Source organism: Vicia villosa, linkage group LG6 (assembly GCF_029867415.1).
Source record: "Vicia villosa cultivar HV-30 ecotype Madison, WI linkage group LG6, Vvil1.0, whole genome shotgun sequence".
NCBI lineage: Eukaryota > Viridiplantae > Streptophyta > Magnoliopsida > Fabales > Fabaceae > Vicia > Vicia villosa.
Window position 1 is genome coordinate 159,054,963 of NC_081185.1, and position 13,407 is coordinate 159,068,369.

General features: G+C 34.6%; 1 protein-coding gene across 1 annotated transcript; it reads right to left on the reverse strand.

Moving 5' to 3' along the window:
* Positions 1 to 255: 255 nt before the first annotated feature.
* Positions 256 to 3,214, reverse strand: LOC131615146 (PKS-NRPS hybrid synthetase cheA-like). The gene is made up of 3 exons (XM_058886639.1): positions 1,537 to 3,214; positions 1,353 to 1,456; positions 256 to 1,265 (listed from the first exon to the last, which is right to left on the reverse strand). Exons 1-3 carry the CDS (start codon positions 2,775 to 2,777, stop codon positions 256 to 258), a joined length of 2,355 nt encoding a protein of 784 aa, XP_058742622.1. The 5' UTR covers positions 2,778 to 3,214.
* Positions 3,215 to 13,407: the final 10,193 nt, after the last annotated feature.

Here is a 13,407-nt window from a genome sequence, read left to right on the forward strand (position 1 = left end):
TATTCACAAGCTAAAGTCCCTATCTCTTTCATCTACTTTTTCTGAAAACGAGCAAGCAAAGCAATTAAGAGCCCATGGAAAACCATGGATGCAAAGGGTGCCTTACACCTTCCCTTTGCATAAATTACCCCCCGAACTTAGATTTCTTTTTAAAAGGTTTTTTTTCTGTTTCTTTTTGCCTTTCCGAATATTGTTTGGATAAAATAAAAGTCGGTGGCGACTCTTGCTTACCGCGACATTCCGATTAATAAAAAGTCAGTTCACCGTATTACAAAAGGTTACCCGAAGATAATGATTCCTGTTGACAAGGCCAATGCAATATGTAGGAGCACTTGGAGAAAATGTTGTTGTCATAGGAAAAAAGGTCAAGCAAGGGTTACCAAGCAGCACAAGAATAATGTTATACCGATTCGCTATCAAATAACCCATCTCTGGTAGTGTCAACCATTTCTCCGGTGGTTGAAAACCAACATGATCTATCAACAATCCATTTCTCACTTCGGATAAACTTAGACCGAACAATCTCTCATATAAGTCCTTCTTTTCTCTTAATTCCATGTCCAAGTCACGACGAACCATTGCCCAACCATCCTCACTATACCCATGCCACGAAGCAATTGCTCTAAATCCACAATTACCATCTGCTACAACATTAACAATCTCGGTAATATATGGCCTAATATGACAAGGAAACTGAAGAGTGAAATCCTCATCCTTTGCTTGTGATTGCTTCTTTGATTGTGATTGCTTCCTGGAAGTTTGTGATGCTTGCGATTGTTTTTGTGAACATTGAGACGCCTGATCAGCATACTCAAAACCTGAAGGATCCCTATAAACATCATACCCAACTGGTTTCTTCCCTTTCCTCTTCACTCCGCCTTTAGTTTTTATTTTCTCAGGTGGTGGACACAATGAAGTTGTTGTGGGATATGCAATTTCACAAACCCTACTTTTCAATGCTCTTTTTCCAACAACATCTAGTGATTTAAACCTTCTCCACAATTCATCAATTGCATTATTCATATCAACCTCCGAACCAGCTTCCTCATCTAAAGGCAAGTCACCTTCCATAGATAGTATCCTCCATTGAAGATGAACACTTTCTATTTGTAATGGGATTCCAACAACAATCGATCTTCCCATCTCACAAGCACAAGGTAGCCCATAACTTGTTCTCATAGTACAACCACATGTTTCCCTACTATTTAACACATAATCAAGCCTCGATAACTCTTCTGCAATGCGTCTCAAAGCAGCTCTCGATACTGAACCACGCAAATTATCATAAAATGGACTAATGTGTGCGTGCTCAACCTCATAAAAACTTTTTTGAAACGAAGCTCGAATGTTACCTATTTGGATTTTTAGGTTAGAATTCATAGCTTCCCAAACTTTGACCATGTCACCAAGGCTGTTTCCTAACATCTGCTTTAGCTTCCAATGTGCAGATTCAACCCTAAAATAAACAAAGAAGGTATAAACATATAATATTCCAAAAATTAATACTAAATAAATATTTTAAGAATTATGACATACCGATTTGTCGTGGTGTTACCAAAATGAAGCACTAGATTAATCCATGCGCCTACAAATCTTTGCCTATGTGGGATCAACCAAGTGTTCTTCACGTAATCGAGGAAGTTAGTACAAGCAAAGCATGCTTGTTCAAGATATTGCAACCGTACACCATACTCAACCTCATTACTAGCCCATACAACATCTTTCCACAATGTGCCTATCGTCTCTCGCATGTCTTTCATCACATATTCCTTGCATTTCATCCCAACATTTTGGTTAATATGAAAGCGACATAGCAAGTTATGCGTCGTAGGAAAAACAACTTCAACTGCTTTCATCAAAGCAAGATCTCTATCCGTCAAAATCACTTGTGGAACCACATCTTTCTTCACAAACAATTGCTTCAGCTTATCCAAGACCCAAATATAACTCTCTGTCTGCTCACACTCCATATAAGCAAATGCAACTGCAAATGTCAACTCGGTCGATGTCATACCAACTATTTCAAACAGAGGTTGTCTATATTTGTTGGTCTTATAAGTGGCGTCCATAATCAAGACAGTAGGAAAAAGATTCAGCAACTTTACCGAATCTGGATGAGCCCAAAAAATATCTCTCACAACTTCACAATCATCCCGTTTCCTACTCCAATAAACATAGTTCGCCTCCTCTATAAGCTTAAGCAAATGTTGTATCTCACTTCTTGGACCTCTTATCTCCGCTTCAATCACACTTTTATGCTTGTATATTTGCGTGATCCGAGTGACGTTCTCAGGATCTCGCTCTTGCAAGGAAGTCAATATGTGTCTAGGCGGAACATGTCTCTTTGTCAAATCAGCAACATGCTGCTTCTCATCTGTTGTCAACCTACCAACAAATGAATGGCCTTCTAATCTATCTGGTAAACCATGATTATGAACTCCACATTTTACATCAACCTTCCATCCAGACCCATCTTTTGCCGGAGTCGATCTGATTTTGAATGGACATCCACATCTCTTAGTAGCACTTTGAGTCTCACTTTTATCCTTATATTTTCCACCTTTATCGCACGCAAATATAACTTTGTTACTTCTTCCTCTTTTGCCTGTTTCAGTGTCTGAACGCGCTATGATAACAGTCACTTTATTGTTGATTCCGGTCTCTTTAACCCAGCGGATAACTTCTTCCCGTGTGACAAATCTCTGTGAAGTTGTGAAAACATCAGTGGTATCTATAGTTGTCTCGTTTTTCTGACAAATTTGGAGCGGAACTTCCATACCTACAAAAAAAAAACCAAAAATTTAAAAATACAAAATGCGTTCCGGAACAGTTTTCCAATCTGTTCCGGTTTGATATCAAGTTCACCGGATCACTTTTCAAAACCGTTCCGGTTTGATTACAAATGCACCGGAACACTTTGCTTATCTGTTCCGGTTTGATTTTCGTATTACCGGAACAGTTTTAGAATGTCTTCCGGGAAGAAAAAAAAGCAAACCGGATGACTTGCATAATGTGTTCCGGTTTGTTAATTTGTGAACCGGATGACTTACCAGAAGTGTTCCGAATTGAAGGTGCGTAGGGGTGCAGATTTGAATTTTTTTGACTTTTTAGATGAATGGTAAAAAGTAAAATGGTAAAATGGTTATTAACTATTGAGGGTAAAGTTGGCATTTTTACAAAATTGTAGGGGTAGAAGGGCAATTGTAGGGGTACGAAGTAAAATTTTCTTCTAAGTGAAGCTACTTTCAACCAACGAGCACTTCTACAAACACCTAAAATAAGGTAAGGCCCATTAATTTACTTGATTTACAATACTTTAACTACTTGTAATTAATTCAACCATAGCTTGCTTGAGAAAACGGTAATAAATTCGTAAATTTCAAAATTAATTGATGTAAATTCTCGTTACACTTGAATGATGACCTTTTTTTTTTTTTGTTTCTTTGATTTTAAACTTCTTTAATAACGTGTGATATACTCAATCTATTTTATAGTAGCTTAAGGTTGAAAACTATGAAGCAACTGAATCTAGATTTCTAGCATAACAACAACCACTTTTTTTAATAAGTTAAATAATTTTAGTAGAAAAATACAAAATTGCAAAAATAAGAAAGTGGTGCACTGGTATAGTGGTATGGAATGTTTGTATCTGACACAAAGCAGGGCAACTAAAAACAGACTTTACTTACACTCTTTTGATATTACCTGAGATATTTATAGGCCTATAGAATATTAAATGAGTCAGTTAATAACATTTCCCTTTTTTTGTGTGTAAGTGGAGTTAAGTACATTTTCCATAAACATTAGTAGCTGTTAGCTGTTAGATAAATTGGTATTCTCTATATCATGAACAATTCATTAAATTAAATTCAACAATACAAATACATCAACAACACTAACAATATATTTACATAAGTTTAAAAAGTCAATTCAACAAAAACAAGAATATAGATCTTACCAACTATGATAGAAGAGTATTATACGATTTACATTATCAGTATTGTTATTGATAAGGGGGTAATAATAGAATTATATTATTAATATTATTATTGGGTTTTTATGTATTTAGGCTTCTAATTGAACATTTATTATAAGAACTATATATATGTAGTATTTTTGACACAATTAAGGGTATCAAAGAAATTAAAATTATTTTTTTATCTCTATTTTTTTTTATTTTTCTTTTAATGTCTTTATAGATTTATAGTTGTTTTCCATAGTTTGTTAGGGTTCTAATTTAGCATCCCAACAAATTAGTTTTATTTTTTTCCGCAATACATTCCATGATTTCATCATATGTTATGGGATGAAAATCAAACTTAAGCGGATAGCACAAACACAAACAGGTCTCAAAGCGATAATGTCTAACTCGATTGGTCTATTGATATGATATTGACCAAATATTGAGAACATAAATTTTATATCATCTTTGTTTTGAAGTTGTATATTGATAATTTATAGTAGTATGAAAAAATATTTAATTTTCATACCCACATAGAATTAGGTATATTTTTATTGTTTAATCATTTTTTTATAATTATAAATAGGGTTTGTAAAAAATTGAAAATACAATAAAATTACAATTGAGAAAACATGTTGAGATTATTAAGCAACAATTTAGTACTTGTCAAAATACAATCAAAACAGAATACCTTAAAGACCACAACAGATCATGCTTCACAAATGCTGACATGAATAAATGTTGACAAAATTTGGTTAACAATAGTATTAATTAATTGATAAATGCTTCATACAAAAACTAGATTACTTGCTTGGGTCCATGAACCAACAACACTAACGGATACAATGTGTGAAATGTGAATCATGACTAACTTATTGCTTTTGACTCTGAAATTGAATATGATTAAATATGAATGTCTAGTCAGTAAATATTATTCAAAAATTATTATAGAATACTCCCTCTGTCCCAAATTATAAGAGAAATTCACTTTTTAGATTCATTGAATATTTAATGTATCTACTCTATATATAGACCAGATACATTAATTATTCAATGAATCTAAAAATGAAATTTCTCTTATAATTTAGGACGGAGGGAGTATATAATGTCTAGTTAGTAAATGTTATTCAAAAATTATTATAGAATATATAAGGATTAATTACTTGTTTAAATACTCCCTCCGTCCCAAAATATAAGAGAAAAAAATGCATTTTTCTTGTTCCAAAATATAAGAGAAAAAATATCTTTTATTTCTTTCAAGATAAAATTAAATGCAAATTGCATTTAACTTACATTCTCTCTCATCATTTCCATAACCAACAACCAATTAAATTTTTTTTTAAATTTTTCCAAAGCACTTTATTTCAAGAAAAGCATAAGTCAAATGAGTGTGTTTTTACTTTTCTTAATAAGCGTGATTTTGTTTTTTTCTCTTATAATTTGGGACGGAGGAAGTATTAAGTTAACAATTTATGATGGGATAAAACCATTCCACTTTCTTCAACTTTTTTGCACCTTGTAACTTATTATAAGATTCCAAAGCTCTACAATAAAGAAATATTCATTAGGTTTTTGTACCATAAAACATATAACAAAGTTCATGTACGCTAAATAAAGTGAATAATTACATAATGTTATAGTTTTTTTATCTGGCTTCTTTTCCAACGAACATAGAAAGACTAGCTACATAACTACCACTATATATAATCCAAGATTAAACATGATCTCGTCAAGATAATCTCAATACAGTTGATCATAAATCTTGTGAGTATTAAGACTATATACAATTGTTTACATATTCAACACCCTCCTTTTTCACTTTTTACATTCCACATCATCTTCTCTCCCTTCCACCTAATAAAATTCAACACCCTACCCCACCACTTTTATTTCATATTTTTATTTTCTTTTATATTTTTATTTTTGTGATTATATATATATATATATATGAATAACAATTGTCAATTGAAATTAAATTAAAATAATTAAAACTTAAATATTTTATTTTAATGTTTTTCTAATTTAATAATTTTTTTATTTTTATTTTTCTAATTTTATATTCTTAATTAATTTTGGGTGTTAAAAGGGTTATTGTTGGGATTCATTTCACTATGTTTAAAACTACAAACAATAATTTATTGGAGGTTAAATAGAAAAATTAGAGAGAAAAAAGTCAATTTTGTGTGTGACCAAATCCAATGAACCAAGTCTCTATTTATAGACAAAAAAATGGTGAATTTTGGTGAAAATAAAAAATTGATTTATTATAAAATAATTGTTCCAAATAACTATGATGAAATAAAAATCTAAATAATCAAAACTACCAATAAAATTTTGCAAAGTATATGATGTGGTCCTCACTCCTTTCTCATTCAACATGTTGAATATATTCAACATCAATTAATCCACATCTCATTCAACACACTATTAAAAACATTCAACTATTGAAAAAATTATTCAACACCCACATAATCTTATTCAAAAAAAAAAAAAGTGGTCTTATAACTATATCCCTCTTCAAAACTTTTATTTACATATTAAATAGTGAACTATGTCACTGACATTGACTGCATTATCCACAATCAAAGCCTAGTTTTTTTATCATCAAACTACCATTATGTTGGTTAATACTTCATAGGCCAATCTCAATTTCCATAGTTCAACTATCCTGTTAAATTAAATTATGATAGCTAACAATATCGATATTTATCAGTTGAAATAAGCGTCATAGATGATTTTTTGATGTTATTGATATAAGAGCTTATGCTCATAAATAGAATAAATGTAATTACAAAGGAAATTCCTAATTAATTCTAATCATTGCCCCTATTCAATTCTATAATTATGGGATATAAATCATATTTAAATACGAAATATATAGCTAATTAATGTACAACTTGTTTTGACACTCCCCCTCAAGTTGGGGAATGGATGTTAACCATTTCCAACTTGTCGATGATAGACTGAAATGTATAACCACTTAATCCTTTTGTAAGAACATCTGCCAAATGATTTCCAGTGGATACAAATGGTATACATATTGTCCTGTGATCTAATTTTTCTTTGATGAAATGTCCTTATATCATGATGCACCGTATTATGTGCAATTTTTATCGCTGACTTGTTGTCGCAATATAGTTTCGTGGGTCTATTCAATTTAATCTTTAGGTCATATAGAATTATTTCAGTCATAGGAGTTTGTTAGAACAATATTTGGTTCTACATTTAATCTTTAAGTTTTGATGATAAAAATGCATATATTTGTTATGCAACAATTTTGTATTCTAATAGTTTCTTAAGTGTGTAGATTTACTATTTTGATTGATTAGGATTGTTGTCCAGAAAAATCATCAGAATTACCATTATCACCCATTAGAAAACTATTCATCTCAATTTTGAAGTGACATCAACAATTATGAAGAATGTTGAATGAATCATCAGAAAAAAGGATTTATAAATGTTTTGAAGCTAAGAAACTATTCAAGTCAAGATTTCAACTCAAATACGCTTGTTGCTTCCAATTCAAAAATTAGAATGCGTCATTCAGATAGGCTGATGTTTTAGACTCTAAAGACTTCTTTATGAATCTGAAGAATGATTTCTCTTGGAACGTCTATGTTACTTGATCTCTTCACTACTCTCTTTACTTCAGATCAGAAGTACAACTAAAATGAAGGATGATCAGAAACTTGCAAAAGAAGCAATATGGTACAATAGTACAACACCTTTTCCACTTTTGCAGGACGTACTGTACGATTCTGTCTTTTGTGTGCTCAATGTTCCCTAAGACTTTTTGGAGCCGTTGCATCAAGGAAAACGTCGACTTGCCCTCTCTCAACGATCATCTTTTCATGGGACTATTTATATGAGACACTCTCTTTTGAAAAAGCTGAAAATCAACAATGATATTCAAGCTGTATTTTCAAACTCAGCAAATAAACTTCAAAGAGAGAAAGAAAAATCTTAGAGAAACTGCACTAAACACTATGTTGTGAGAAATCTAGTTTCTAAGAATTTGTAATAACACAAGAGTTATTGCTCATAGATTGTGTTAAGCATTTGAGCTAAACTGTTTATGTTTCAATCAACTTTTTAAGAAGCAATATCTTGTAAGCATTTCCATTTGTAAATTTTTTTACATTTGAATTCCTCAAGTGACTAGGTTGTTAGTTTGTATACTTTAGAGGGCTATGGTGTATTTCTAGACACTTAGAGGTTGATTGTAATCATTTAAGCTTAGTGGATTAAGTCCTTTTCTAAGGACAAATCACCATGGCAGATGGACAAGATTAGCCTTCTCTAAGGTGAACCTGGATAATCAAAAGTGTTCTTTTAATTCTCTCCTTGAACTATTGTTAGTTACCAATTTGTGTAAATATCTTAGGTAATTTTTGGTAACTCTCAAGTCTTTTTGTGGTTAATAGTAGTATTTTATTGTCATTTGGTATATATTTATTCTTATATTTATATTATTGTTGAATAGTTCTTATCTTTGCAATCTATGTTGGATTTTGTAGTTTTTATAGATAATTGGAAGCTGGGACCATGGAAAAAGCACTTTGAAGATGTTCCTAGACCAAAGCCAAGGATTGCTGAAAAGAGGTAGCGCGCTAAGCGAGGTTGAGCCCGCTAAGCGCGCTTTTGAAGAAAAGAAGGAAGTTCTGGCAGAGAGTTCCGCGCTAAGCGAGGTCTGGAGCCCGCTTAGCGCGGTTGGGCGGTTTAAGCAATTAGTGATAGCGCGCTTAGCGGGCTGCACCGCGCTAAGCGCGGTCTGCGAAACTTTGTTTATTTGTTTATGGGCCAGATCACTTTTGAGTGGTGTTGGAGATATTTTAGAGAGAAACAAGAGCAATATACACTGTAGCAAATATAGAGTTGAAGATTGGAAGCCTTGATCGTCGATTAATCGCCATTTGATGCTTGTTGATCTTCATCCTTACCTTCTTGTGCAAGCTACCATTCTCATGGATAGCTAAACCACTTTTGTATCAAGATAAGATGTAATCTTCCTAGCCTTTTGTATGTTTTTCTTGTGAATATATGTGTATGAACAAGTGATGATCAATATAGATGGTTTAGTTTGTTTATTAAAGCTTTTTCTTTGGTATAAGTGTTTGAGACATCAATGTTTGTATCTAGACCTAACTAATCATCTTTCAAACTATAAGTTGCAGACATGGATTTAGAGTTTGATGTTTACTAAGTATCGGTTCTTAAAACGTTATTTGTATTGTTTAAACGGTGGAGAAATCGTCGGTTAAACAATACGGTAAATTTAACTATATCGTTGCGGACACGGACGATATAGGTGTCGATACGTAATTATATTGATCGTTAGCAAGTTCATAAGCATCTATTTATAAGGAGACATACAAATTTAGGTCGATGAAATCGAATCTTGATACATTTTCTTTAACTTAGAACTTTCATTAATTTACTCTTTGCTACTAAAAGAATTGAATGATCTTTTGCAAACCTAAAACTAAAGTAACATTAACTCAAGACAAAATAGGCTATAGAACGGCGGTGATATCGCAATAATCCCTGTGGAGACGATAATAACGAAAAGTACACCACAATACTCTTTCAACAAAATGGCGCCGTTGCCGGGGATTGTTGTTTAGATATTGCAAGCATTGCAATAGTTTGTTTTGTATTGAGTCTCATAATTAATATCTTGTTTCTAAATTTATTTTCCTTGTGTTTGTTAATTTGCTTGGTTAGTTTTTCAGATTTCAGTTTATGCGAGGACGTGTACCTGCAGATCAACTCCTTTTTGATCCTGAGATTGAGAGGACTGCTCGTAGAGAGAATAGCAAAACTCGTAGGAGGAGACAACTAGCTAGGGAAAGAAGACAACAACAAGAGGCATCTTCTTCTTCAACTCCTGTTGAAAACTTGGTTGAGGAAGAAATGGCTGCGGATCCACCACCTCGAGGGCCATGTGTTAACAGCCCTCGTCTCAATGCACAATTTGCTCGTGATCAGGCCAATGGAAGAAACTCCGAGATGAAGACGGGGTTACTTCAATTATTATACCAAAATCCGTTCACAGGGGCAGATCACGAGGATCCATTTACTCATCTAACAAAGTTCTACGAGATTGCCGGAACAATTGGTGCTCCGGAAGACCAAGAAGAACAGGTGTTCAGGAGACTTTTTCCTCATTCCTTAATTGGAAAAGCTAAGGAATGGTACCTTGATCAACCTAATAATGTCATGACAAATTGGAACGAGTTAGAAGAGAAGTTCTTGGATCGGTTCTTTCCTCACAATAGGTTCATGGAAGCGAAAACTTCTATTGCGGTGTTCTCTCAAGGTTCGAATGAATCTCTCAATGAAGCATGGGAGAGGTTCAAGTCCATGGTTAGAAAGTGCAAAGGTCATGGGTTTGATGAATTGTCTCAAATCCATATCTTTAGAAATGGACTCCAACCTCAACCAAAAACTCTTTTAGATGCTACCGCGGGTGGTTCGTTGATGTCAAAAACTGCTGCAGAAGCGATTGCTATCATTGATAGAATGGCTTTGAATGATCATCAAGGGCAACACAACCGTAGTGCATTGCAAAGAAAACCGGGAGTTCTTGAATTGAATACTAGTGATGCAATACTTGCTCAAAACAAGTTATTGACACAACAAGTAGAATTGCTCACTCAACAAATGTCAAAACTCCCTCAACAAATCAAAGAGATAAATGGGAGCCCTTCTAAAAATCAACATGTGATGTGTTGTGAATTGTGTAGGGGTGACCATCAAACTGGTTTTTGTCCTCCACCGGGTGAAGAGGTGAATTATGTGTCTAATCCTAATCAAGGATATGGTGGAAGACAACAACAACAACCTTACAACAATAACCAAGGTTACCAACAAAGAGGTAATCAAGGTTATCAACAAGGATGGAGGCCGGAAGCGGGCCCATCGAATCGTCAAAATCCTTATCAAGGCGGTTACAATCAACAACCTCAACAAACAAAGCTTTCTATCGAGGACACTCTTAGCCAATTCATGCAATTGCAAATTGCAAGCCAAAAGAGTACGGATGCCGCAATTAAGAACCTTGAAACTCAAGTCGGGCAATTGTCAAAGCAACTTGCCGATCAAAACAAAGGTCCTTTTCCGGCTACTACACAAGAAAATCCTCGTGAGCATTGTAAGTCAATTCTAACTCGTAGCGGTAGAAATATTGATATGGGTGTAGGAGAAATAGTTGAGGAGGAAATTGTTGAGAGTGAAAAAGATAGGGTGATTGAAGTAGAAAAAAATGTTGAGGGTGATTTAGTTGAAAATGAGAAAGAGAAAGAATTAGTGGAAAAAGAAACTCTTGAGAAAGTTGTAGAAAAAGAGCGAAAAAAATTGAGTGTGAGTGAAAAGGGAAAGAAGAAGGTGGATGATTCTATACAAGTGAAGAAATTACCTTACCCTCCCGGTCCGTCAAAGAAAGAAGATGCAAAGCACTATGCTCGGTTCTTGGACATTTTTAGCAAGTTGCAAATCAATGTTCCTTTTTCCGAGGCATTAGAGCAAATGCCGATGTATGCAAAATTCATCAAAGACATCATCACTAAGAAGAGAAGATTCTTGGATCCGGAGGTAGTAACGGTGAGCTCTTGTTGTAATGCGTTAATTCAACGCACTACTCCGATAAAATCAAATGATCCTGGGCGGGTAACCTTACCGGTGTCTATTGGAAATGTTCACATAGGCAAAGGTTTGGTAGATACCGGTTCTAGCATTAATTTGATCCCATTGTCTATGGTGAGAAGATTAGGAATCAATGATTTGAAGCCGACAAGAATGACGTTATCATTAGCAGATAAATCCACAGCTCATCCTCATGGAGTTGCGGAAGACTTGCTTGTCAAGGTTGACAAATTTTGGTATCCTGTTGATTTTATCGTCATAGACATGGAAGAAGATCCTGAGATTCCATTGATCTTAGGAAGGCCTTTTATGAAGACGGCCCGAATGATGATCGATATTGATGATGGCTTAATGAAATTAAGGTACCAAGATGAAGAATTATGTCTTGATCTCTTTGAAGCCATCAAGCATCCTAATGATGAGGATGATTGTTTTAGAATCGATGCTACCGAAAGGGCTATTATGAAAGTGGAGAATCAAATGCACTTGTCGAATCCTCTTGAGAAGACTTTAATGGAAGCTCTCGAAGTTCTCACCAAAGATCAAGAGAAGGAAATTGAAGATTGCTTGAGAAATTTAGAGGCTTGTGAGGAGATGAATCCATTTGAAACTCAAATTGAAGAGTTGAAGGATGAACCTAAAGTTGAAGAGCAAAAGGTGGAGTTGAATGTGTTACCATCTCACTTGAAATACGTGTTTCTCGGTGACAATTCTACTAAGCCGGTTATCATTAATAGTGGTTTGTCTAACAAGGAAGAGCATCGATTGAAGGAAGTGTTGACGAAGAATCAAGAAGCAATAGGATGGGTTTTATCCGACTTGAAGGGTATTAGTCCGGCCTATTGTATGCATAAGATTATGTTAGAAGATGATTTTCGGCCCGTGGCACAACCTCAAAGGCGATTGAATCCAACCATGAAAGAAGTTGTTAGAAAAGAGGTTGTGAAGTTATTAGAGGCGGGGATGATTTATCCCATCTCCGATAGCGAATGGGTGAGCCCGGTGCATGTGGTTCCTAAGAAGGGTGGATTGACAGTTGTGAGAAATGAGAAAAACGAGTTGATTCCTTCGAGAGCGGTGACTGGGTGGCGAATGTGTATTGATTATAGGAGGTTGAACCAAGCAACAAGAAAAGATCACTTTCCATTACCTTTTATGGATCAAATGTTAGAGAGGTTAGCCGGAAGAAATTTCTATTGTTTCTTGGATGGTTATTCGGGATACAATCAAATATCAGTGAATCCGGCGGACCACGAGAAAACTGCTTTTACATGTCCTTTTGGCGTTTTTGCATACCGAAGAATGCCATTTGGACTATGTAATGCTCCTGCAACATTTCAAAGGTGCATGCAAGCTATCTTCTCAGATTTGATCGAAAAAAGCATTGAGGTGTTCATGGATGATTTTTCTGTGTACGGGTCATCATTTGACTTGTGCTTGAAGAACCTTGATGTGGTGATGGAGAGATGCATTGAAACAAATTTGGTTCTCAACTGGGAGAAATGCACTTTCATGGTGACGGATGGGATTGTTCTTGGCCACAAGGTTTCTTCAAAGGGTCTTGAGGTTGATCCGGCAAAAATCGAGGTTATTGAAAAGCTTCCCCCTCCGGTGAATGTTAAAGGCATAAGGAGCTTTTTGGGACATGCTGGGTTCTATAGAAGATTCATCAAGGATTTCTCCAAGGTTGCAAAGCCTTTGAGTAATTTGCTCAACAAAGGTATGGAATTTAATTTTGATGAATCATGTCTAAAAGCTTTCCTAGAACTTAAAGCAAATTTGACCACCACACCCATAATTGT